Source organism: Pelodiscus sinensis, chromosome 17 (assembly GCF_049634645.1).
Source record: "Pelodiscus sinensis isolate JC-2024 chromosome 17, ASM4963464v1, whole genome shotgun sequence".
Lineage (NCBI taxonomy): Eukaryota > Metazoa > Chordata > Testudines > Trionychidae > Pelodiscus > Pelodiscus sinensis.
This window is the reverse complement of record NC_134727.1, coordinates 40,991,870-41,016,497: the sequence shown is the minus strand read 5'-3', so window position 1 is coordinate 41,016,497 and position 24,628 is coordinate 40,991,870. Positions and strand designations below refer to the sequence as shown.

The 24,628-nt window shown below is 59.5% G+C and overlaps 4 protein-coding genes across 5 annotated transcripts; 2 read left to right on the top strand and 2 right to left on the bottom strand.

Moving 5' to 3' along the window:
* Window positions 1-299: 299 nt before the first annotated feature.
* Window positions 300-2,190, bottom strand: HIGD2A (HIG1 hypoxia inducible domain family member 2A). The gene is made up of 2 exons (XM_075900693.1): window positions 1,933-2,190; window positions 300-651 (listed from the first exon to the last, which is right to left on the bottom strand). The coding sequence occupies exons 1-2, from the start codon at window positions 2,069-2,071 to the stop codon at window positions 485-487; spliced, it is 306 nt and encodes a 101-aa protein (XP_075756808.1). The 5' UTR covers window positions 2,072-2,190; the 3' UTR covers window positions 300-484.
* On the top strand, window positions 2,190-5,964 carry NOP16 (NOP16 nucleolar protein). The gene is made up of 5 exons (XM_075900692.1): window positions 2,190-2,358; window positions 3,300-3,414; window positions 4,108-4,177; window positions 5,097-5,203; window positions 5,548-5,964. Exons 1-5 carry the CDS (start codon window positions 2,252-2,254, stop codon window positions 5,689-5,691), a joined length of 543 nt encoding a protein of 180 aa, XP_075756807.1. The 5' UTR covers window positions 2,190-2,251; the 3' UTR covers window positions 5,692-5,964.
* A 1,379-nt stretch (window positions 5,965-7,343) lies between these two features.
* On the bottom strand, window positions 7,344-11,359 carry ARL10 (ARF like GTPase 10). The gene is made up of 4 exons (XM_075900691.1): window positions 11,066-11,359; window positions 9,420-9,588; window positions 8,906-9,081; window positions 7,344-8,534 (listed from the first exon to the last, which is right to left on the bottom strand). The coding sequence occupies exons 1-4, from the start codon at window positions 11,210-11,212 to the stop codon at window positions 8,358-8,360; spliced, it is 669 nt and encodes a 222-aa protein (XP_075756806.1). The 5' UTR covers window positions 11,213-11,359; the 3' UTR covers window positions 7,344-8,357.
* A 77-nt stretch (window positions 11,360-11,436) lies between these two features.
* KIAA1191 (KIAA1191 ortholog) lies at window positions 11,437-24,293 on the top strand. 2 transcript variants are annotated; one of them, XM_075900682.1, is made up of 8 exons: window positions 11,437-11,580; window positions 12,260-12,340; window positions 14,621-14,811; window positions 16,868-16,994; window positions 19,100-19,224; window positions 20,727-20,833; window positions 21,224-21,363; window positions 22,023-24,293. In XM_075900682.1, the coding sequence occupies exons 2-8, from the start codon at window positions 12,313-12,315 to the stop codon at window positions 22,229-22,231; spliced, it is 927 nt and encodes a 308-aa protein (XP_075756797.1). In that variant the 5' UTR covers window positions 11,437-11,580; window positions 12,260-12,312; the 3' UTR covers window positions 22,232-24,293. The 2 variants fall into 2 exon arrangements, with proteins under 2 accessions (XP_075756797.1, XP_075756798.1); XM_075900683.1 differs by lacking the exon at window positions 12,260-12,340 and having other exon boundaries at window positions 11,459-11,580.
* Window positions 24,294-24,628: the final 335 nt, after the last annotated feature.

The window sequence follows — 24,628 nt, the reverse complement described above, 5'->3', positions numbered from 1 at the left end:
TCTCCAGACAAGCCCGGGGTGACCGCACTAAACAGGATCTAACCACAGAGAGAGGGACTGCTCTCTGCCACGAGTATTTTGCTCCCACTCTCTGCCTGGAAAGGTGCATCACTTGATTGTGCCTAAGCATCAGCACAGCCCATGCCCCATGGGAGTCCCCAGGGTAGTGGTTCCAATGGCCATTAATGCAGGGACTGGAGACAGAGCCTTTTAGGGGAGGGAAGGCCTTGCACAGACAGTCTCTGGGCCTCCCAGGAAAGGACGAGCACCTCTGGAGTCAAGAAATCTCACAGGTCGGGTTTTAGGTTGAATCACTCAGGTGTATTCGCTGCATTTCCAAAACTCCAGAAGCCAGTAGATCCTGACCACCCCCACTGAGCTGGTCCCCCAGCCAGACGAGAGGAGCTCTCTGTCCAGGGCCAAGGGGTCCATTTCTAACACGCAAAGCACACTCTGGGGGGTGCAGTGCATCACCAGCCTGACCTCACTTCTGAGTTTTCATTGCTGTCACCACCACCCCCACCATGAGGGCAACAACGGTGAAGCCCTGAGCCAGGACCCGAGCTCGCATCATCATCTGAGACTGGCGGGTGTTCCCCTTCTGGAAGCAAATGAGTCCATAGGTCAGAGCCCCTGCAGTGGCGAGGCAGCCTGCAGAGAAGGACAGAGGAACAACAGTGCGAGGTTATTAGGGGATGTTAGGCTGAGATCTGTGGGGCAGGGTTCAGGGCCCTGGGGGCTGCCACCCCTCACTCCCTCCACCCCTCTCCTCAAACCTAAATGTCTCCTCTCTCCACACCTCATCTCCCCTGCTTCAGCTTCCAGTCCCCAGCCGCTGGTTGGAAGGCCTTGAACCACACCCCCAGGCAGAGGGGGCCACAGGTCATACCCCATGTCCTGAGCACTGCACGGAGCGGGGAGGCATCACTCAGCTCCGCTGCCTCCAACGTGCCTCAGTTGCTCCCTGCATCCCCTCTGACTCTGGGCCCCAGGCTCCCAGGCCGACAACTCCCCCTGTGCCCCCAGGATCTGCCCTTCTCCCAAACACCTCCCCCGGCACCCTCGGATCCGCACCCCCAGTCCAGCAACCCACCCACAGCTCCCCAGCCCCACCACCCCCATCCTCAGCCCCTCCCACCCCCATCCTCAGCCCCTCCCACAGCTCCCCCAGCCCCTCCCACCCCCATCCTCAGCCCCTCCCACAGCTCCAACCAGCCCCTCCTACCCCCAGCCCCCAGCCCCTCCCACTCCCACCCCCCCAGCTCCCCAGCCCCTCCCACTCCCACCCCCCCAGCCCCTCCCACCCCCATCCTCAGCCCCTCCCACCCCCAGCCCCACAGCTCCCCAGCCCCTCCCACCCCCATCCTCAGCCCCTCCCACAGCTCCAACCAGCCCCTCCTACCCCCAGCCCCCCAGCCCCTCCCACTCCCACCCCCCCAGCTCCTCCCACCCCCATCCTCAGCCCCTCCCACCCCCAGCCCCACAGCTCCCCCAGCCCCTCCCACTCCCACCCCCATCCTCAGCCCCTCCCACAGCTCCCCCCAGCCCCTCCCACCCCCACCGCCCCCCAGCTCCTCCCACCCCCATCCTCAGCCCCTCCCACAGCTCCAACCAGCCCCTCCTACCCCCAGCCCCCCAGCCCCTCCCACTCCCACCCCCCCAGCTCCTCCCACCCCCATCCTCAGCCCCTCCCACCCCCAGCCCCACAGCTCCCCCAGCCCCTCCCACCCCCACCCCCCCAGCCCCTCCCACCCCCATCCTCAGCCCCTCCCACAGCTCCCCCCAGCCCCTCCCACCCCCACCGCCCCCCAGCTCCTCCCACCCCCATCCTCAGCCCCTCCCACAGCTCCCCCCAGCCCCTCCCATCCCCAGCCCCCCAGCTCCCCCAGCCCCTCCCACAGCCCCTCCCACCCCCACCGCCCCCCAGCTCACCGACGGGCACGAGCGGGTTCTCGCGAGTCTTGCGCACGAACTTCTCCCGGAAGCCCTCGCGGTAGAGGGGGGTGGGGGCGAAGCCCTGGATGAGGGGGGGGCTGCTGGGGTCAAAGGGCGGCGGGGGGCTCTGAGCCATGGTCCCAGGCGCGCGGGAAGGTGACTGGCGCGGACCCGCCCCGGCCACCGTACGCGGGTCGGAAGCGGAAGGCGGCGCAAGGCCTGCCGGGAGAGGTAGTCCCGCGGGAGCGCGCGGCGGGACTCCATTTCCCAGCGCGCCCCGCGTGCGCCCCCCGGCCGCGTGACCCGGCCCGCCGCGATGCCCAAGGCCAAGGGGAAGAGCCGGCGCCGGGCGTTCGGCTACAGCGTCAACCGCAAGCGGCTGCACCGGCGCGTGCGCAGACGGGCCGCGCCCCGCATCGCCTGGTGAGAGTGGGGAGGGGGTGCGGGGGGGGCCGGGCGGGGGGGAGCAGTGGGGAGGAGGTGCGGGGGGGGCCGGGCCGGGCGGGGGGGGAGCAGTGGGGAGGAGGTGCGGGGGGGGCCGGGCCGGGCGGGGGGGGAGCAGTGGGGAGGGGGTGCGGGAGGGGAGCAGTGGGGAGGGGGTGCGGGGGGGGCCGGGCCGGGCGGGGGGGAGCAGTGGGGAGGGGGGGCGGGGGGGAGCAGTGGGGAGGGGGGGCGGGGGGGGCCGGGCCGGGCGGGGGGGGAGCAGTGGGGAGGGGGTGCGGGGGGGGCCGGGCCGGGCGGGGGGGAGCAGTGGGGAGGGGGTGCGGGGGGGAGCAGTGCGGAGGGGATGCGGGGGGGGCCGGGCCGGGCGGGGGGGAGCAGTGGGGAGGGGGTGCGGGAGGGGCCGGGCGGGGGGGAGCAGTGGGGAGGGGGTGCGGGAGGGGCGGGGCCGGGCCGGGCGGGGGGGGAGCAGTGGGGAGGGGGTGCGGGGGGGGCCGGGCCGGGCGGGGGGGAGCAGTGGGGAGGGGATGCGGGGGGGGCCGGGCCGGGCGGGGGGGGAGCAGTGGGGAGGGGGTGTGGGGGGAGCAGTGGGGAGGGGGTGCGGGAGGGGCCGGGCGGGGGGGAGCAGTGGGGAGGGGGTGCAGGAGGGGCCGGGCGGGGGGGAGCAGCGGGGAGGGAATCCAGAGAGCTGGTCTGTGGAGCGTGGCAGGTGGGCGGCAGGTGGGGAGGGGCTGGGCCCTTAGGAACGCTCCAGCGCAGGGGTGTGAGCGAGCCCCTCTGGAAAGGCTTCCGGCAGGCGTATTCTCACTGCCCCTGGGAGCTCTGGCATACGGTGGGAACAGCCCTCTTGCTGCATGGCTGGGCCCCAGCTGGTGCCCCGAGGGGCATGCAATGGCCACTCTCCTCACTCTGGTCTTTGCCAGCTCCCAAATCAGACATGCCTGGGACAGCACCAAATCCGTGGCTCAGAACCTGGCTGAAATGGGCCTGGCTGCAGACCCCAACAAGGCGGTTCCCATCCGGAAGAGGCAGCTACCGGTAAGCCCAGCCCAGCCCAGCCCACTTCTCCCAAGAGCCTGAACCGCACCAAGCAAGGAGGGAGGGATGGAAAAACCAGCACCCAGCTTTATGGTTTCCCTTGTCTGGCAACACTCCCCAGTGTGGCTGGGTCACTGGCGATTCTCCAGGGCACGTGGATGCCCAGTCGCAGTCGGAGCCCTACTAGATCGGCTGAGGTGCTAGAAAACATGGCCTGCCTTGGCCCCTGGCTGTGGACCCACGAGGTCTGCCAGGCCTCAATTCTGCCAGGCGCTGCGGAGTTTGAGACGGGAATTTGCTCGCCAGGGCAGTGGGGTCAGCATGGAGACACTCCACGGGGCTCTCGGGCAGAGACTAGTGCGGGGTGCCCCTTTGGTAAAGCACGTGCTGGGGGCCAAAGTCGGCAGAGCAAATACCGTCCCACTAGGCTTGTGATCAAGACTCTGCCGGCAGCCACGGTGTTGCTGTCTACGTGGCCCCTGGCTCGACGGCAGCCACACAGCGGGAGAAGTGACCGTCAAGGCGGCTTTTTGAACTCCCCTCATGGCGGTTACATGGCCTGGAAAATGTATTTAAGCCAGTCACTGGGGAGTGGCTGGGAGGTGCAGGAGCAGCCCCCAAACCGGTGTCTGAGTGCACGAGCCCCAGGTGACTGGTGTTTTCTTGACCTGTCCTGCCTCCCATTCGATGCAGGTGATGGGAGTGGAGGCGGCTGGCCAAGAGGAAGGGAAGAGAATCGTGCAGAAGCCTTACGTCCTGGCTGGTGGGTACCATCTCCTCTGGCTCTGAGGCTGGCTCAAAGGCTTTGCTGGCCACTGCAGCCCACCAGAGTAGGGATATGCAGCCTCTGGGCCACCGAGCCCCTTTCACGCAAACTGGGGCAGCTCTCAGGCCCCCGGGGGCGGCGGTAACGTGCCCGCCGCTGGGCAAAGTGTGGGAGTTTGCTGTGCCACGTGCACCCTCGGCCCCAGGTTACGGATCCCCCGGTGCCATGACGCCGGGCTGTGTTCCCGGAGCGCTGCTGCTGCTCACGGCTGTCTGAAGCACTCTCCTTGTGTGCTCCCAGCCGCGTGCGGCTGAGCTGGGGAACAGCCTGTGTCGTGTTGGGCCTGGTGGTTAGGGAGACGGTCTCCTGCTGTTGTGGGAGCTGAACATTGGCCCTGCTGGGTTACAGGGTTCATTAGCCCGTGAACATTTCCATCTAAGCCCTTCGCATGTCCGTCTGGCAAGTGCCAAAGGCCCTTGTTCTGCACTGCCAGCTTCTGGGCCGGGCTAGGGATTGAATAGCTGTCCCGGGGTGCATCCTGAGTGCTCCCCATGACTCTCCCTCTCCTGCCTGCTCTCACACCTGAGCACTGGAGCTGGCCCTGCGATGCCCACACATACCAAGGCTTTGTAGAAATTAGGGATGTTAAAGCGGGTGATGGAGGAGCCGCTGACTCATCAGGAGCCAGTGCACACTGGGAACCTTACGGGCTCCTGTCTGCAGCCCTGCTCCCCCACACGGCAGTGCAGATAGCAGCTGGCTCCCCAGGAGCGTGTAACCTTGCTCGGTAACCGCTAAGCCCAGACTTCTCGGTTGCCCGTTTAAAGGGTTAGACGATTACACCCCCAGTAGAACTGTGCATGGTTCTGCCTCTTGCCCCCTTGCGTCACTGGGTGTCTCTCTCGTGGTGGCCTAGAGCTGGAGTACGAGGCCAGCCTCCCGGAGAAGAAGTCAGAGACGCTCTCCAGAGACCTGATTGACTACGTGCAGCACATGATACGGAACCACGGCGAGAACTACAAGGTGAGGGGGGTCTGCCTTCACGGGGGGAGGGGCGGGGGTGCAGAGGAGATGTTGGGGGGGCCTCTGCACTGGGAGAGCAGTCACAGCAACTTAGCCCCTGGCTGGGGGGCCTGGGCCGCCAGGTGTTCAGTGTCCTGGGGCCTGCCTCCTGCTGTCAGGGAAGTGGCTCTTTGAGTCCCCTGGCTGGCATGTGACTCCCTTTGGGCTGCATGAAACTTGGTCCCAGCCCCACGCTGTGTGGAGCCGGCTGCAGAGGCGCTCGTCCTTGAGCTGTGCAGGTCTCCGGCAGGTCCGCTCCATCCCCCCCAGCGAGGCAGCTTCCCTGACTGTCCCCTTGCCCCCAGGCGATGGCCCGGGATGAGAAGAACTACTACCAGGACACGCCCAAGCAGATCAAGAGCAAGATCAGTGTGTACAAGCGCTTCTACCCCCAGGAGTTCCAGGCTTTCACTGCAGCCCTGCAGCCGGAGAAGATGGACCACCAGTGACTGCCCCACCCTGGCCTGTGGGACCCCCCACCTCCGGGCACGCAAGGGCAGACTGCCTCTGCTCTGCGGGGGCCCTGGGGCCTGTGAACAGAGCACTGAGCTAGACGTGGCTTGTGGGAAGGGCCCACCCTCTGGGACGGGGGAGCATGCGAGAAGGGCTCCGTGGGGCGGCGCCGCTGGGCAGAGGGCCGCTGTCTCTGCACGCTGGGGGTGAAGGGACGAGGCTCGTGTCCTGCAGCTGTGACTTGTAATAAATCAAACTCTTCCAAACCAGCAGGAACATACCTGCCTGCAGCTGGCTCCGGGCCTTCAGCTCCTGCCTGGGCTCAGGGGACCCCTGGCACTAACCCAAGGCAGCCAGTTCCTGGGGCCTGCTCTGGCTTTTCATGGGGGCACAAGCCACGTGCCTGGGCAGTGGTGGGGCTGGGTTGTTTTCAGTCTGCATGCAGGAGTGCGCAGGGCTTCGCTGCTGGCTGCTATGGGACACTAGCCCCGGCCATGGGAGCCGAGGCTGGCAGGGTGCTGCTGTTCCCAGTGCTGCACGTCCACTGCCGGGCACCCTCCTACCAGGGATGAGCAGGCCTGGTGGGTCGGGAGCCAGTGACCAGCCAGTTGTGCAAACTTGCTTGCTACAGGTTGGACCTCCCTGGTCTAGCACCCTCGGGGCCTGGGCCATCCTGGACCAGGGAAGGTCATGGCTCCCTGCCCTGCTAACTGGTCTGGCCGAGACTCCCTGCCCTGCTGTGCCAGCGTTCCTAGGGGTTCCCCAGCAAGGGCCACCAGCCCCGCTAGCTCTGGCAGGAGCCCATTAACCCCAGGGAGGGAGCCCTGCTTGCAAGGACCCTGCTCCCTTCACACCAAGGACAGACGGTTCCCCAGCAAGGGCTGCTTGGCTGCCACCAGCCCCGCTACCTCTGGCAGTCCCTCGGCGTGCCCCAGGCCACTGCTGTGTCCCTGCCCTCTGCTGCTGAGGGTTTCCTGGCTGGCACTGGCCCTGCTTCTAGGGACTCTCCAGCCCTGTGACATCAGGGTTCCCTGGGGGGGAGGAGGCTCCCCAGTGCCGCCTGGCCCCGCTGACAGTGAGGTTCCCCTGCCTGGTGGCTGCTGGGACTCTGCAAACCCTGGCTGGCTCCTGGGGCCCTTTGGGCCAGCGACGCCTGTGCCGGAGCAGAGTCCTGGGTGTGGGAGGCTCAACCTATGGGCTGCGTCTGCACTGTAGGCGTCTTGGCAAGAGCACAGCCACACGGGCATGTGCTTTTGTGCAAGAGCGTCCCTGGCGGTGTGGACGCTTCCTTGCACAAGAAAGCTCCCATGGCCGTTTTAGCCACAGGGGTTTCCTGTGTAAAACTCCTGCTGCCCGTCCACACTGCCCTCTTGTGCAAGAAGCCCTCTGTTCAACACTTCATTGTGAATGTACTTGTGCAAGAACGCGCCTGCAGCGTAGACGCTCTGAGTGTTTGCGCAAGGACGGACATTCTTGTGCAAAAAGCCTGCACTGCAGACGTAGCCATAGCGTGCGGCCACGGCCCAGCAGTCAGGGGAATCCTGAGGCTTGAGAGAGAAATTCTCACAGCAGGCCTGACCTGGTATCTGATCAGCTGCTGATGCTTCCTATGGGACAAGCGTCCTGAGTGGTTAATACCAGACTGGTAAACCATTCAATCACTGGTTTATTATCGCATGCTCCAAAGAGGCCTGGGGCGGTCCCTCTCCTCAGGCTCAGTAGCACCCGCCCCTCCTGTGGGTGCCTGTCACAGCCAGGGGAGTCACCTGCCTGCAAAGCCTTTTAGGGGACGTGAAGAGTCCCTGTGAGGGGGGAGGGAAAAGCTGTCCAAAGGGGCTCCCCCTCCCCATCCCTCCATGGGCTGAAGTTGCCCTGGCGATCCAGCTCCAAGGAGAGACAAGATGCCTCCTCCCCCAGGCAGTGCTGGCAGCAGAGGGGCCGTTCCCACCCTGGAACATGGGCCCCGTGTGGCCAGACTGGCTTGAGGGGCCTGTTCCCAGCAACAGCAAGGCGGCCAGTGGACTAAAGACTAATCGCTTATGCCCTGCTGAACTGGTTAGTCTTTGAAGTGCCGCCGGCCTCCTTGTCGGTACTGAAAGCGCCTGACGCCGGTTCCCAGCAGCCCTGCAAAGGGCGGCCGGTCGTGTCTGCACCGGCAAGCAGGCAGCAGCCCATTAACCCCAGGGAAGGAGCCCTTCACTCCAAGGACAGACAATTCCTGCCTAGAGCCTCGCTGCAGATGTCCCTATGGCTCCATCTCCTGCCCTCCCTGTGCCAGATGCAGAGAGTGGCCTGTCTGCAGGCCACGGGGCCAGCCCAGTGTCACAAGAGGCCACCAGCCACCGGCGCAGCTGCCTGTTTGGGCTGGGGCGCTGTAGGGCCTGGTGCATCCCGTGCCCCATGCTGGGTGCTGCCCACCTGCCCCTGCTGTTCTTCCATCTCCCTGAGGTCCGTGGCTGGGCCAGCCCTCTGGGTGCTGAGGGCAGCCTGCCTGAGCCCAAGGGGGTGCCACTTCACAGCATCTCCCGATAGGGGATGGAGGCAGAGCAGCTCTGGCCCGACAGCAGAAAGCCAGCCGTCTGCAGCCCAGCGCCTCTGGGCCAGGCAAACACGAGCGCAGCAGGGTCCGTCCAGCCGGCCCGTCTCGGGCGCGACGAGCACGTCAGAGCTGGGAGAGCAGTTCCACCAGCAGAGACTTGACGCGCCAGATCCCGGTGGCGGTGGCCAGCGCAGCGTGGGTGGCGCTCGTGGGCAGCAGGAAGAACTCCCTCTGACCGTTCAGCGTGTGCAGGGCCAGCTCCTGGTGCAGCTCGGCCACGCTCAGCGCGTCGCTCTTGTCCTAGGAGGAACCAGCACCGGCTGGGTTTGAACAGTGTCACCCCGCCCTGAGCCTACCTGCCAAGTCACTGTGGACCTTAACCCGGGCCACTCCCTTTCCACAGGCGGCCTGGCTCAGCTGGGGCCACGCACGCATGCAGCTGCTGGCATCTCCGGCACGGTCCTTGCAGCTCTCTCATGTCGCTTACCACTGCGTTTCTGCAAAGCTCAAGGTCTCACTCTCTGCTTCAACTAAACTCCGGTCTGGGCAGGTTCTTAGGCTGCTCGTCACCCCCCTCTTTGTGCCAAAGCAGCCCTGCCTTGGGGCTTTAAAAAGCCTTTGCAGCCGGAGCCTCACCGGGTCCCAGCAGGACCAGCTGCTGAGTTTCTCACCTGTTTATTGGCCAGGACGACCAAGGGCAAGCGCTGATCCTCAGCCAGCAGGCAGTGCAGCTCCTGGCAAGCGGTGGGGAGGCGTGGCCCATCCGCAGAGTCCACTACAAACACCAGCACGTGGGCCTGGCTCAGGTACTGGTTCCAGTAAAATCGCAGGTTCTGGCTGCCGCCGACTGACACACAAAGAGCCAGAAGTCAGGTCCTCAGCCAGCCCAGCAACAGGGACCGGAGGGGCTGGTGGTTCCCTCTGGGGCCCTGCATCCCAGGCTTAACCTGGGGAAGGGAGGGGGCCGTGGTGCTTCGTGAAATGGCAGCGGAAGGGACGGAACTCGCTCCTGCCACAGGGAGAAGTGGTGCCCAGGGGCCTCGGCACCCCCAGTCACACTAGGCAGCCCTCACACAATGGGCCTGAAGTGCGGGCAGATCATCCGCCGGCAGCCCGGCGCTGGCATTCTCTGGCCAACCCTGCGAGCAAGCTGACAAGTTCCCCACGGAGGCCAGGGCCACTTACGCTCCAGCAGGTCGATCTGGAAGCCGCCTGCGTCCAGCTGGACGGAGTTGAAGCCCTCGGTGGGCGCTGTGCGGTCCTTGGCGGCCTCGCTGGCCATGTAGTGGAGAACGCTGCTCTTGCCAGCCCCATCCAGGCCCAGCACCAGGACCTGCCGCATGGAGAAATCCAGCTGCAGGAGCACAAGGCGCTGGGATTAGTGGGAGCAGCGAAGGGCTGATGCAAGGGGCCTGGCAAGGAGATGGGCCTGTCTCCCACGAAGTCTGCAGGCCTGGGCCCAGCACAAGCAAAGCAAGTGAGCACGTGGTGCCCTGTGTTCCCTGCAGGAACTGCAGTTCACACCAAACCCCATCTCCCCATGCAGGGCCTGGGGTGCCCACTGGCCTGTTGGAGCCCTGCACGGTAGGACTCTTGGGCCATCTCAGGCTATGGCAGAGGCAGGACAAGCTGCTTGTACGCCCGTGGTCTAGCAAGGGGCTTCCTGGCACAGCCCCCTCACTGGAGGTGGATGGTGAAGGGGGATATCCTGCAATTTCAAACTCCCGTCTCCAGATTAGGTGCCGTCCTCTCCCTGCCCTGGTACGTGCATTGTGGGTTCACCCTGACCTGGCACAACCGGGGGTGCTCTGCTGTTTCCACAACGGCAAGGGCAGAGGGGGGCTGATGCCAATCTAGAACAACATCCAGGAAGTAGTCCCAGCCCTCCAGCAGGGGAGCTATCCCCAGCTGCTCTGAATGGCAGGGCCGGGACCAGGATGCGGCGCCATAGCAGGGACAAAAAAACAGGGTGGAAACAGAGATGACATGCAAAGGGCTGAGGGCGGGACTGCCACCTTCACACTGACTCACCTTAGGGCGCCACCCAGCCTGGTGGGATTGAGGAACGAATAAAAAATTGACCAATGTTCCCTCTAACTTTTCCCATCCACGTGCAGAATAAACTTTGTTGTGTGCACAAGGCATGGGCAGATGGGCACCACCAGTAGGAACACGTGCTGCTGGGCGCTCTGCCAATCAGCTGGGCAGCATGGGAATCTCTCCTGGGTGGCGGCCCAAGCGCGCAGCTGAGAAGGAATGCCGGGCAGGGCCCCTGTGCCATTCAGACAGAAACTGGCAGGGGCACCACTATGCTGCGGGCTTGCCCAGCCTCAGCTCTGCCGGGGGAAGGGGGCTACATGCAGCGCCCACTAGGCTCCATAAAGTGGCTCGTGGGGCCCCCCATGCCGCAGTGCAACTGTTTGGGGGGCCCCATTGCTGGCTCATTGGGGGAGAAGGGAGGCCCCCCCCCGGCCCTGGCACCCCAGCATCGCTCTGCCCCGGCAAGGAACGGGCGGAGGGGAGGGGGCGGTCTCCAGCCACGTGCACGACCCCCGGGACCAGGCCCACGCCCCAACCTACCCCTGGGATTGGGCCCAGGCCCTGGCCCCTACCTGCCCCCGGATCGGGCCCAGGCCCTACCTGCCCCGGATCGGGCCCAGGCCCCTACCTGCCCCCGGATCGGGCCCCGCCCCTACCTGCCCCCGGATCGGGCCCAGGCCCTACCTGCCCCCGGATCGGGCCCCGCCCCTACCTGCCCCCGGATCGGGCCCCGCCCCTACCTGCCCCGGATCGGGCCCCGCCCCTACCTGCCCCCCGGATCGGGCCCCTACCTGCCCCGCGGGCGGGTCCCAGCGCGCCCCCCAGCGGCCGGCGCTCGGGCTGCAGGCTCTCCAGGCGACGAGGAGCAGCGAGCCCAGCGCGGCCACGGCGGCGCCCAGCGCCAGGCTCAGGCGGCCCAGCGCGCCGGGGGGGGCCATGCGCTCGGCTCCCGGGAGTGCGGCGCCGCGACCGGCTGGGGGGGGGCGTTGCCATGGCTCCCGCGCCGTGGCGTGAGTGGGTGTGTGCGGGGCGGGGAGTCACGTGGGGTGGGGTGAGCGTCGCTCCGCCCGCCTCAGCCAGCGGGGTCGGGCCAGGCCCGCTGCGCATGCTCTCCGGCCACGGCGCGGCGGACTACACTTCCCGGCGTGCCCTGCGTCACCACGTATCGCGAGATCTGCCCAGCCGCTGTCGTTGCTAAGGCCGGGCCGAGGGGACTGGGCCGGCCCCGCGTCATGGCGCCTGCGAGCGGCCCGGACTCGAGCCCCGTCGCGGGCGGCCCCCTCCGGCCTGCTAGCGGCGGAGCCAGGTACGGGCCGCAGGGGAGAGAGGGGGTCGGTTGGGGCCGGGCCGGGGAGAGGAGGAGGGGGGCTCCCGGCGGGGGCCGGTGTGGGGGGGTTCCCGGCGGGGGGGCGGTGTGGGGGGGTGTTCGCGGCGGGGGAGGGGCTCCCGGCGGTGTGGGGGGGCTCCCGGCGGGGGGGGCCGGTGTGGGGGAGCTCCCGGCGGGGGGGGGGGCGGTGTGGGGCGGGGGTTCCCGGCGGGGGAGGGGCCGGGGCCGGGGCTCCCGGCGGGGGGGGCCGGTGTGGGGGAGCTCCCGGCGGGGGGGGCCGGGGCGGGGGGGGCTCCCGGTGGCGCGCGCAGAACGGGGCCGCGGCTCGCGCTGGCCTTGGGGAGGCTCCCGGGGCGCCGCTGGCTCCCGCCTCTGGGCGATGCGCCCCGGGGCCCTGCGCGGCTGCGGCGAGACGCTGCCCGGGCCTGGGGGCTCCCGTGGCTTCGAAGGGGGGAGGGCTGCAGGCGCAGTGCTGGGCACGAGTCTCACCGGGGGGGCCACCTTGCAGCTGTCTAGGCGGATCATTTGCCGCCCTGCCCGCTACACAGGCGCGTGGAGCTCCTGCTCCCGAAGGCTGGCTCGGCGCATGGACCCAAGGTCTTTATTTACTGTAGCCTTAGTGCCTCTTGCAGATAAAACACATTCTCTGTTTTATCAGGTAACGGGAATCAGGTCTGGATTTCCAGATAGCGAAACATCTGGATTCCAATCATGGCTTCAAGGCAACCAGATATTCCTGGTAAAACTAATTCTTTCCAGTAAATATTAGTCTAATCCCGTCTGTGACTGTAAATTGTAGGAAGACATGGTTTTATTTGGGCCCTGAAGTCTGGATTAGGGATGTTACATATTGGTTATTTGAGTAGTTGAATAATCTCATGAATTCTTATCGGTTAGTCGACTATTCTATAGTTCCTGGGTGCGGGGCTGGCAGCCAGTGTGCTCTGGCCATACCCCAAGGAGTCCCCTGCCACTCTGTGCAGGGTGGCTGGTAGGAGCTGGTCTGTGAGGAGAACCAGTTTTAAAACCAGCTCCCTTCATGGTTCTGCTGCCTGTTGCCCGGTGCTGCTGCCTCTGATACAGAGGCAGCAGCACAGGATGGCAGCAGCCCCTGTTCAAGGGAGGGCAGGGGAGGGAAATGCGTGTAGTCTTGTAGCATTAACCTATAAGATTTTGCTTATCAGTTAATCGGTTACACTATTACATCCCTAGTCTGGATCAGGGCTATAGCCTTGTTAGGGCTTTTGGTATGCAATTGAGGCTACTGTGGCAGCTTTTAATAGTGCTATTGTATCCATACCTGTCAGTGAATAATTTGTTGTATCACGCTCCCGCTATGCTGAGTGCAGTACAAATATATTGCAACGCAAAGACTGTATCCTGAAGACCTTAGAATCTAACCCAGTGGGCGCTTGAGACTGTCACATGGTCGCAGCTGTGGGTTCAGAACCATCGATTGAACATGTTCTTGTTAGTGGTTGCCTCAGTCATTACACTACTGATAGTCACATGACTGCTTTTGTCAAGTAGGCTGCTGTTAATTTGACAAGGCAATTAGCAGAATCTAGAAAATTGGCCAGACTCCATTTTTCATACCTTCTTCAGAATAGCAGAAGTGGGAGGTGTTCAGAAGTGTGGCTCTCCACAGCATGTGTCTTTTGGGCTTTCCAAGCTGGGGCACCTGGGTCTGAGGCAGCCTCCTTCTCACCCCACAGCTGATTGGACTTGTATCTAGTGCTTTCCCTAGACCATGCTAGCAGCCCTATCCCTTAAAGCTGTCCAGAGACTGAAGTTTGTGTTCTGCCCTCTCCCCATCACTGTTTAACTAGGGAAAACTTGTGATTAGATTTGTTGAGACTTGACAAAGTTTTGCATGTTTCTCTTCACCCAAGGGTCTGAAAATAGCTGCTTGATTGTTAGGCACTAAATTATAGGAATACCTGATCTCATAAATAGATCTTGTAAGAATGCATGCTAGTAGCAGGCAATGTTTTGGTAGAACAAGCTTCCAAATATGTAAATGAAATCAGAACCTATATTTCCGTAGTGCTTTTGCATTGTACAGATAAACTCCCAACTGTGGAATCATGTCAGAACTATGGCTAAAGCAGCCATATACTGTATAAGGTTAAGGTTAATAGCACTGCTTTTTCTCCCAAAGCAGGCTTAGTGCTCCTGTTCAGTGCAGCCTTACCACGTAGATTTTATTTAGTTGTTGGTGAACTTGGTGTTTTAGCCCACAATATGTGCAGTTGCATAATAGATTGCTACTCAGGGTGTGTTTCGTGAAGTACTGCTTTTAACTGTGACAGATTTGAAGCAGTAGTTATAGGATAACTTGTTTGTGATTCACTTGTCCCATCTAATCTGATAGTTTGGAGTGAGGCTAGCAAAACATTTAAAAAAAAAAAAAAAAAAAAAGCTCCTAGAATTTTGCATGTAGAAACCTGTTCTTTCAAAACAGTTAAACTGGTACGAAGGGTGAACTTCTTTAGCAACCACATCAAAATATCCCCACGGTAACTGCCTGTAGAAAGGCCCAGACTTTACTGGTCCTTTAGGAAGCTGCTTAAGGCCTTGTCTCCAATAACCTCTGCTGTCAACCTAATCTATGTCGCTTCAGCTACTCAAATAGCAAAGCTGAAGTCAATGTACTTACTGTGGCATCTTGCATGTGGCAAGGTTGATGCCCGATACACTTCTCATCCTGGTGGCGTACCAGCATCGACAGGAGAGCACATGGAGATTGATTTATCGCATCTAAGCGGATGTGCTAAATCGACGGCTGGTGGATCGATTGCTGTAGCATCAGTCCCCGGCATAATGGAGACAAGCCCTGAGATAAGCTTCATAGCACTTGCTTCCTTATGGAATTACCTGTCTCATTTTGAAAGTAGGCTTTAGTGGCGTGATCTGTACTATGTCCCTGAAGCAACTAGAACAAAAATTGGTGCTCTTAATTAGTACAGAGATAATCCAGTTTGGGTCCCACTGTGAAAGCTGCCATCTTTGTTCTTAGCTATTGAGCATGGCTCTGGAGGGCTTCTAGGAAAGATGTCCCTGCCAATTGGAATGCATCGTCGGGCATTCAGCTATGATGATGCCCTGGAGGATACAGCGCCGATGACCCCTCCCCCTTCAGATATGCACTCCAATGTCCTGTGGAAACAGCCAGTCATCCCAGAGCGCAAGTACCAGGAACTTTCAAAGGTAGGCACTCTAGAATGGGGGAGGAGATGTCTGATGGATTCTAATGGGATGAAAACCAGCAACTTTTCTGGACTCAGCAAGTGACTAGTACTTTAAGGTGTCCTGCAGAGGCAGATGAAAACGGAGAGTGTTCTCATCAAGGACAATTTCCTGATTGACTTAAACGTTAGGAATGTATCTCCTGAGTCTGCCTGGAGGAGTAGCAAGTGGAAGCCAAACAACTGAGGCTTTTAGTGAGAGAGCTACACCGAATCTTGGCCAACACTGACTTAGCACTAAGGACTAACCCAGACCTCCACCCTCAAACTACCAATTGTGAAAAGCCTACCCCTTAAACTTCTAAGACCAAAGCCAGACATTCCTGCTGCCCCCTCCCCTTTCCTTTGGGCAGGAGTGAAAGAACTTTCCAGGGGTTCTTTCACCATAAAGAAACAGGAATAACTCCGGTTGTTTAATTGTTCAGTTAAACATTTTTCAAGGTACCTTTGAAGAGTACGCGTATGTCCTTTGTGATTTTGTCACTTAAACGCAGTGTCTGGTGAGCATAGAGTGCTCCGAGGGCAGGTTAGTTCAACTAAAGCAAGTCCCCCCTCTACTGAGCCATGTGCCCATGCAGTCTTTTGGACTGTGTCCACTCCAACTGGTTTTTATTCTACCACTAGAACGTCTTGTGGCGCTGAGCCTTAGATTGGAGCATGGTCAAAGAGCCAGTGCCCAGCTGTGAGAAGAGGAGTAACTCTTGCAACTAGAGCAGCGCTTTGAAAGGGGCGCTCGCTTCCGAGTCCAGCAGGCAATCCCCAGAGTCTAGTTAAGAGTGGCAAACCTTTGGGTATGAGCTACTTGACTGAGCTTAGAATGGCTTTACACCAATATGAAGTACTGGGGTGGGCAGTAACTTTTGATGGCCACTCTAAGAATTTGGTAAGTGCTCGAGGGCCGCACTCTTCCACGATATTACTAGAGGAGGTACAAGGTCTGGGAGGGAGGATGGGTGATCGGAGGGTTGTGACCGGGGGTGCAGAGGCCAGGAGGGGATGTGGATATGGGCGCAGGAGAGGATTCTGATCTGGAGGAGGGATGTAGAAGGGGGTGCAGGGTCTGGGAGGGAGTATGGGGGCGGGGATGGGATGCAGGGGGCTTGGAGTTGTGACATGGGGTAAGGGTGCAGGAGGGGAAGCAGAAGGCTGGGGTGGAGAAAGGGGAGGGTGGGGTGCCAGGTTCAGGTGGGAGACGACTCCCTGCCTTCTATGCCCCGCCCACTACTCCAGGTAGCTGGCTGCAGAGGCCATGTGCTTTGTGCACTGTGAGCCTAGGGGCAGGGGAGCATCATGCACTACCTGTGCTGCAAACACAGCCCTGGCAGCTCCCATTGGTTGACGTCCGTGTGGTTGTGCGAGAATTGCTGGGGTTGGGGTGCACAAAGCCTGCCCACCCCAGGGGCTCAAGGTGCCCAGAGCACAGGGCCCCAACAGCTGGCTGCATCGAGCTGTGTGCGTGGGTGTAGAAAGCAGGAAGTTTGCCTGAGGTTCCTGTTGGCAGTGGGCCGGATTTGGGCCACATTTTGCCCACCCCTGGCCTAGACTAACACCGTTACGCTTGGAGTGCCCTGGCTTATATGTGGGTCTACTCTCTCTAACCAGGATGCTGGCTAGCAACTGTAGTGCCAGCTACCAGAGCGTCTTCTCTTGTGGGGAAAGACCTGCTGTGTTTTGGGCCGATTGGGCTGAGTGGAAGGAGAAAGGGGCTGGTTCTAATCTCCTTCCCTAGTGACCTTTGCCACTCAGACTAACACCCTGCTGGCTGAGCCCAGCGCTTTCCAAATCCATGTGAGAACGAGTTCTGTCAGTGGAGAACAGGAGCATCCTGTCCTGGAAGGACTCAAACGTCCATTTGCTTAGGGACATGGCGATACCGCTGTGACTCTGCGACACAAGTTGACTTTTGCTTCACCGGGTGTGTGAAGTCTCTTGTGATGAGACTTCAGGGAAGGTGTGTGATGTTCACACGGTAACTTTCTCCCCTCTGTCTTCAACTCTACCCCACTTCCCCTGCACAGGTTGAGGAAGGGGAGGCTAGCGTGTATCCATCTGTCATAACCCCCTCATCTTCCACTGAAAGTGTGAACAAGGTCCCAGTGGTGAAGGCCAAGGCCACCCATATCATCATGAATTCGCTCATTACAAGTAAGGACTCTGTCTTTGTCATAGGCTGCTTAATAGTGCCAGGAATGGGGTGTGTGCCGAGATCACGTCCAAAGCTCTGTTGTCCATGCAACCAGACTTCCTAGCCTGCTCTTTCAGCTACCTAACTATGGAACGTGTGTAGGAAAAAGCAGGGGCTCGCAAGCTTTGCAGATTCACTAATGGAACTGTGCAGGAAACTCTGCCTTCAATCGAGTGCTGGATGACTACATCTGAACTCTGCAAGCGTTTTCTCCCTTGGAACGGAGTTGGTGAGAGGCTGGGCAGAAATTGGCGTCTATGATTCATGTCTGCTGCAGCGACTTATTAATAGTCTTATTTTTGTTACAAGAATAATGAGAGCAGGTGCTGCCAGCTGTTACTTGTTTGCTTATTCGCTGTTGTGTTTAACTAGTAAGCATGATTTCCAATTGGAGCAGAGCAAAGGGAAGATTGACCCATCAGGCTGATACAGAGTGCTTAAGTGTCACTCCCTGGCACTCGTGTGTTCCTCGTCAGCAGTCTAGCCGGGGTGGTAACAGGGACGCTTTACAATGTGATTGGATTTGCAGTGCTGCAAGATCTGCTCACTCCTTAGGGTAGATGCTAACCACTAGGGCGTAACTTGGTCCCCAGTTCTTACTTTGTTGCTGCCTGACTATCTAAAGCTCAGACCTTAATATTCAGGCAATAATTCCAGCCCAGTTGGGTTCTTAGCTCCATGTCCGGGAAGCTCACAAAGATGGTTCCCTACAGCATGCTAAGCCATAAGTCCCCTGGAGAGCTGCCCTGCACTGGAAACGTTCTCTTGGTGTAAAGAGCACTAATCCAAGCAATCCTGGACCTAGCTTTTCCCCAGCTTACAGAAACTGTTTTCAAGCCCATTGGCGTGTCCATGTCATTGCTTCGTAATAGACCCACGAGCTCCCGAATTTCTTGGACATTGAGATTCCATAGCCAGTCCACTAATGAAAAGCCCTGGCAGGAGCGTACAACCCCCTGCTGGTAACACAATGGAAGGGAGCAGCATTAAGGACAGTCTCTCGCTGTAATAGCGAAAATCAGAGACCTTAAGTTTGAGATGCTGATGCTTCCAGCTCTGTCCCTGAACGAGGCAGGTTTTGCATCACTCTAGACCAGTGTTTCTCAACCTTTATTTACAAAAAAAGTACCCCTTAAAAAAATAAAAATAAGTACCCCCAGGACCTACAGTTTTCAGACACACACACACTTTTTTTTTTCTGCCATTGCAACACATTTGTTTAACCAACTTAATCGTAGCCGGGCGGGCCGTGACATTTTTGGGTGTAAAACGTACACCAGTAATACAGTGCTGTAAAACTTCAATTCGGTTTTCTCCAAATTTCAGTTGTTGACGTACCCCCCAGATTTATTTCGAGTACCCCTATGGGTACTTGTGCCAGTGGTTGTGAAACACTGCTCTAGACTTTACCAGGAGTTCTACATAAGAATTAAGTATCAGAGGGGTCGCCGTGTTAGTCTGAATCTGCAAAAGCAGCGAGGAGTCCTATGGCACCTTATAGACTAACCGAAGTGCTGGAGCACAAGCTTTTGTGGGCAAAGACCCACTTCGTCAAATGCATGTGATCTGATGAAGTGGGTCTTTGCTCCAACACTTCGTTTAGACTGTTAGGTGCCACAGGACTCCTCGCCGCTTTTACGTAAGAATGAAAACCTTCAAAAGCAGCTACCAATTGTGACACGTTTGAGAGGCTGCTGCTCTAGCCGTTCACCACACCCGAGTCTGGTGGAAAGCGCTGGCCATCCCTTGCGTGTTGGAGCTTGGCCAGATTCTGATGATTGAGTGGTTATTTTAACTGCCTGGCGCCTTAGAAACATTCTAATTCAGGAGCAACACGAGCTTCCCCCTCTGGCCGAGATGGGCATGTGAGCGCCGCCTTCCTGCGCAGTTCCAAGCTGGTCAGTTTCCTTAGAGCCCCTGAGTCCCGGGCCTTTCTGAGCTGTCTGTCACGTTCTGTCTGGGCTGACTCCCCATGCTGCAAACCCCTGGAGAAGGGACGCCCTGTTTCTCGTGCTGCCTGCGTTTTCCCTTTGCTTGTATGAATGTGTCATCTCGTCCATTCTAGAGCAGACTCAGGAGAGCATTCAGCGCTTTGAACGGCAGGCAGGGCTGAGGGATGCTGGCTACACTCCCCACAAGGGCCTCACCGCGGAGGAGACAAAGTACCACCGTGTGGCTGAGGCACTCCATGTAAGACCCTCGTCTTGTACTCTGCTTTGGTTTCCTTGTGGCTCGTGTGCTGCTTTACCTCGGCTTCTCGGGCACTTGACTGGCCCTTGAGCAGCCAGGGTTCATGGAACTGGTTTGGGGATTACTCCTCCTGTTTGTAGCTCTCGGCAGAACTCGGCTGGTAACAGTGCCAGTGTAAATAGCCTGTTGTGCCTTTGTTTCATAGTCCTGCACCTCACTAGCTGTGCTGTGACTAGGATCACTCTGTGCTTCCCCGAAATGTAACACTCAGATTCTAGTAGGCGAGTCTTCGGCATGTAACTTTCAGTCTTTCAGTATTGCTGGAAACAGTCAGCCACCGTCAGTGGGGGCGGAATCCACCCTGAAGATAATTACCCTTTAAATTGTGAATCTGGCCCGTGGACCTGTCTGAGGCTGGACGTGCCATCCTGTCGTGGCCCAGCATGCGTTGCAAAGGGTGTTAATAGTTCTTAAAATACACAAATAAAGCATCTGGCCTTCCTGAATAACTGTTCTGCCTCCAGCCTTTGTACAGATTTTTCATTGCTGCTGCTCTCTGGGGCATGTAAGAGGCCAGTAACTCAGGGCCACGCTCACTCTGCGGTAATGCAGCTGCCCTAACCACTCGGCGTGCTTGCGTCCCGTCCCCTCCAGGAAAGAAGCCAGTGGGCTCCTCTCCCCTAAGCAGCTGGCTCCCTGCATGTACCAGCTTCTGTATCGGCAGGAGCCAGTGCTCTCAGGGAGCTGGCATGAGGGCTGGCTCTCTGTGAGCACTGGCTCCCGCCTGCCCCCCGTGTGTAAACGTGTAACCGCTGAGAAATTCCGAGGTTACATGTTCACAAAACTAGATGTTTGCCAACATCCCTACTCTGCGGTGCTCATAAGAGTAAAGCAGCAGCGGTGTGTCTGTGGCATGCAAGCTGTCACTGAAGCAGATGAGGGAGAAGTTCCCGAGTCCCTCTTCAGACCATGACTCCCATTGACGTTAGCATTGTGCCATCAGGAAGGGTTTGAAATGACCGGGTTGGCGTGGAGTAGGTCCCTGTCCGATGTCCTGTTTGCAGAGGCAGGAAAGCCTTGAGAGCCCTGATGCTGGGCATGGCTTCCAAATAGTACAGCGGTGCTCCCTTGCGAGGCAGTCGCTAGACAGCTGAGTTAGAAGCAAGAGGCCGGTGGGCCACGTGGCACCTAGCCAGGGCAGTGCTATTGACGAGTACAGCAAGGAGCCAGATAAACTCGCTTCCCTGCAGTGGGGATCCTACTGAGACCCTGGCAGAGGGCGGTGTGGCTCTAACGAGAGCGCGGCGTGAACTGCTCCCTTAGGCCGGAGTAACTCGACCTTCTTCCTGAAATGCTCTGGGAGCTACACGCCGTCTGAGACGTGGCGCCCTACGTGTGATGAACAGGCACCCGGCACGCAGCCCTTGTGACACACAGCTGCAGCCCACTCGCTTACTCCCAGTGCTCATGCTGCTTTTGTTTTCCTCTTGCCCTTCTAACAGAAGTTAAAGATGCAAAGTGGCGAGATGGCCAGAGAAGACAAACCGGCGTCTTCCACTCAGTCCACTCCAAGCAGCACCCCTCACTCCTCTCCCAAACAGAAACACAGGTACAGTCCCGCGCAGGACAGCCCTATGCCTCCTGGGGGACCTGGCTTCCTTCAGGCCCTAGAGCCAGAGGTGCAACAGCCTCCCTGCCCAGTACCCGAGAGCTCGGCGGTCTACTGGTGGGTGGGGTTCAGCGCCTCCCAGGGGTTTCTGTAGGAGTCAGCATTGGCTGTTCAGAGGGACTAGAGTCCTGTGAGAGCTCCTAGAACTCTGTGGGGTGCACGTTCTCGCTTCTGGGATCGGGTGGCGGATGAAGCGACGTGGCCTTAGAGCAAAAGGCCGATTACTGCTTGTTTGGGACTGGCTGCTTCTGGTGGGCCCATGGGGGCACAGACGAAACTGTCACTTCTCCCTTCCGTTGGTAATGCTCCAACATGATTCTTCTCTTCCAGGGGCTGGTTTAGTCAGGGATCCTCCACTTCTATCACTGGCCCAGACCTGGACTCCGATGGGGGGGACAGAGACAGAATAGCCTCTGAAAAATGGAGCCTGTTTGGACCCAAAGCTGTCCAGAAATCTGCAAATGACCCAGGTACGTGCCTGCTGGAGGAGGAGACGCCTTCTCAAAAGCTGGCCGAGGCAGCGGGAGGGGCTGACTTGGGAGGGTGCACCCAGTCTAAGTGGTCAGTGAGAGGCAGCACACAGTGGCCACAAGTAGATTTCACAGGAACTTGGCCGTGTTGTTCCAGCCGCTGTTTGTAGCGGCCTCTTGTGGTGCCCAGGCTTTTCTCCGTGTCGAACTAGAGCATCTTGTGGCCTGCTGGTGGAGACAGAACACCGGCACTGCCACTGGTCTCTTTGGTAACAGGAGTGACACTTCCCAGCCTTCGTGTGGAAGTAGCCTGCCAAACATATGGCCTCTCGCCTGTCAGTGGCTAGCTCTGCACCGATCCCGTCTCGGTCGCTTGCATAACAGGGAGAGCCGTGTCCGGCTGCCTGCCTGTGCTGCTTTCCCAGCTTGGAGCTCTTCTGCAGGGGTCTGTGGGGCCAGGCACTGCAGGCCACTAGCAACCCCCGGGGCGCTGCGGGGAGAACTGCGTGAGATCTGTGTGCCTTTGCACATGTCAAGGCAAGCGTTCAGCCCTTCAGCTCGAAGAGCAGCTTCCTTATGGTGCAGGCCTTGCTAGTGTGCCTGCTCTGCAAACTGGGTACCGGACTCCCTCCTTATGTGCTGTCAACATTTTCCCTTAGGGGCCTTTACCATCCAGCCCTACAAGGGTGCCCAGAAGCCATCCCCAATGGAGCTGATCCGTGCCCAGGCCACCAGGATGGCAGAGGACCCAGCCACGTTCAGACCGCCCAGGATGGACATTCCCGCTATGGAGGGGAAGAAGCAGTCGGCACGGTCCCATAACCTCCAACCCCGGGACCTAAACGTGCTCACTCCCACGGGCTTCTAGGAAGATGCTGCGTCCGAGGCCGGCTGGCCTTGGTGTATTCGGAATGGAGTAAAGGGTGCTTCGGGTCACGTCCCCATCCCTGTCTCTGCAGTCACCTGGGAAAGGCTTTCTCACGCCAGAGCACCGAGGAGCTAGAAAGAAGTCTGGAAAACAGCCATCGCTGCTTCTGCAGCAAAGCCCGAACCGCCCGCTTTTTATAGAAAGCTCCCGGAATAGCACCACGTCCATCCTCCTGGATCAGCAGTAGTCCTGCTCCACTGGGAGTGCGCACCCCTCTAGCACCCGAAAGCCCTGCCTAGTGGGGAGACCTCTTCCCGGGCAGCTGGCTGTCCTGCCCACCTGCGTCCCAGGCTTTCTGCTCAGTGCCCGGCCAAGGGACCAGGACACCAGGCTGATGTCTGTCCTGGAGAGAGAAGCAGAGACCAAAGCCCTCCAGCCAAGCCTGTCAGACACTGGAGCCTTCACTGACGTTCTCACGAGATTGCTTTGAATAACCATCTAGCTCCCTGGCTCTGCACTGTCAGCTCCTAGTAGTTCACATGTGGTGTTTGGTCTGGGGGCAGTGGCTGCTGTACACATCAGTCCTTAGTGTTAAATCCTGTATGGGCGGGACCTTCCCTTCTCCTGCCAATGGGTTTCATTTCCTGCTGAGCCCAGCGGTGGAGAGGAGGGGCACTAGTGTAGCTTGGGCTAACCCCTTTCTTCTCTTCTCTTCTCTCATCTTGGCATGGCGACACCCTTCTGCTGCCTTCACCAGGGAGCCGAGTGGAAGTGCAGGTGTGGGGGGAGGTAGCCATTAGAGAAAGCTAGAACTAGATGTGACCGGTCCCTCGTGTAGGGCGTAGAGGGAACCAAAGGGAGAACTGAGTCGTACATTCCTTCTGTGCTCTCATAAGGCTTAATGTCTCCTAGCCTAGACTTATACATTGCCATGGAGAACGGGACTTCCCTTTCCTCAGTGGTCACTGGCCAGCCAGATGGCAGGGCGGCAGCCCGTGGGAAGAGTCTCTCGGTCCCTGCAGCGGCTAGGTGATGTGCCCCTTTGCAGAAGCCTGGCTTGCAGCACCGCTTCCTTGCTAAGGCCAGCCCCCGTCCCACGTGTGGCATGGCTAGCACCACGGCCTCCCACCCCAGCAATGGATTGGCAGCGGGACTGCTCAGTGGCCATCGGACTTCACTTTATTTATTTGTGCGGTTTTGTGCTCCCGTCTTTGCTTTCCGACAAGCCTGACTGTTTGGTCCAAGAGAATAAAAGCCCCCGTGGATGGGAACGTGTGGTGGGTTCTGCAGCAGCACAGCTGGGGAAGTGCCCGAAGGGGACAGAGCTGAACCTGAGCTCCACAGGCCTCTTGGCGCCCGTGGCCTGCGAGCACGCATTCGCTCATAGCAGGGCTTGGCCTTGCATGCCCCGCCCGGCGCGCTGCACAGGGAGAGCGGCACTCGGGCTAGCTGCCAGGGTGGCTGTGCGGCAGCAGATTGAACGACCAGATGTGTCCATTCTGCTAGAGTTCAGGGGAAAGTTGGGGGGGGTTTGCTCCCTCGCTGCACTGAGATGTGCAGCTGCCAGGTGAGACATGACATGCAGAATAACGTGGCCCTCACAGCTCCTGGGCCCTACTGGGAAATACACTAGAGCAGGGGGGGAACCTATGACCTGGGGCCAGATGCAGCCCTAGCTTGTTTGGCTTTGCTTGTCACTCGTGTGTGGCCCCCGACTGATTTCTCTGTGGGCCAGTGACTGCAGATGCAGAATGCCCTGTGCTAGATGGGAACGCAGCTTGTGGGGCAGCAGGGAGGGGTACACTAGGGGCCTCATGCTCTGCTGTAGCTTTGACTGGGTGCTTTTTCTTCTCCGAAGGAATGGCAGGGCTGGAGTGTGGGCCCTGTCCTGCCCGGCAGGGGGAGCTGGCTGCGTGCAGAGCCCCCTTAGTGCTGCACTTCTCCAGCACGTAACTGAAGTGCTAGAACTAGATGAACTCAGCCCGGCTTCCAGCAGAGCCTTTGCCATAGCTCACTCCCCCTGCGCAGGTGAACTCTGCTCCCAGTAGCATGGCTGCTGGATTCCCAAGCCAGCTTTGGGAGCAGAGAAAGTGGTTTCTTCCTGCTGTGTCATGCTCAAAGAGATCATAGAGCTGGAAGAGACCTCAGAAAGCCATCAAGTCCAGCCCCCTGCCCAAGGCAGGACCAATCCCAATTAAATCAACCCAGCCAGAGTTTTGTCAAGCTGAGGCTTAAACACCTCTAGGGATGGAAACTCCACCACTTCCCTAGGGAACCCAGCCCAGTGCTTCCCCACCCTCCTAGTGAAATAGTTTTTCCTAATATCCAACCTGGACCTCTCCCACCACAACTTGAGACCATTGCTCCTTGTTCTGCCACCTGTCACTGTTGAGAACA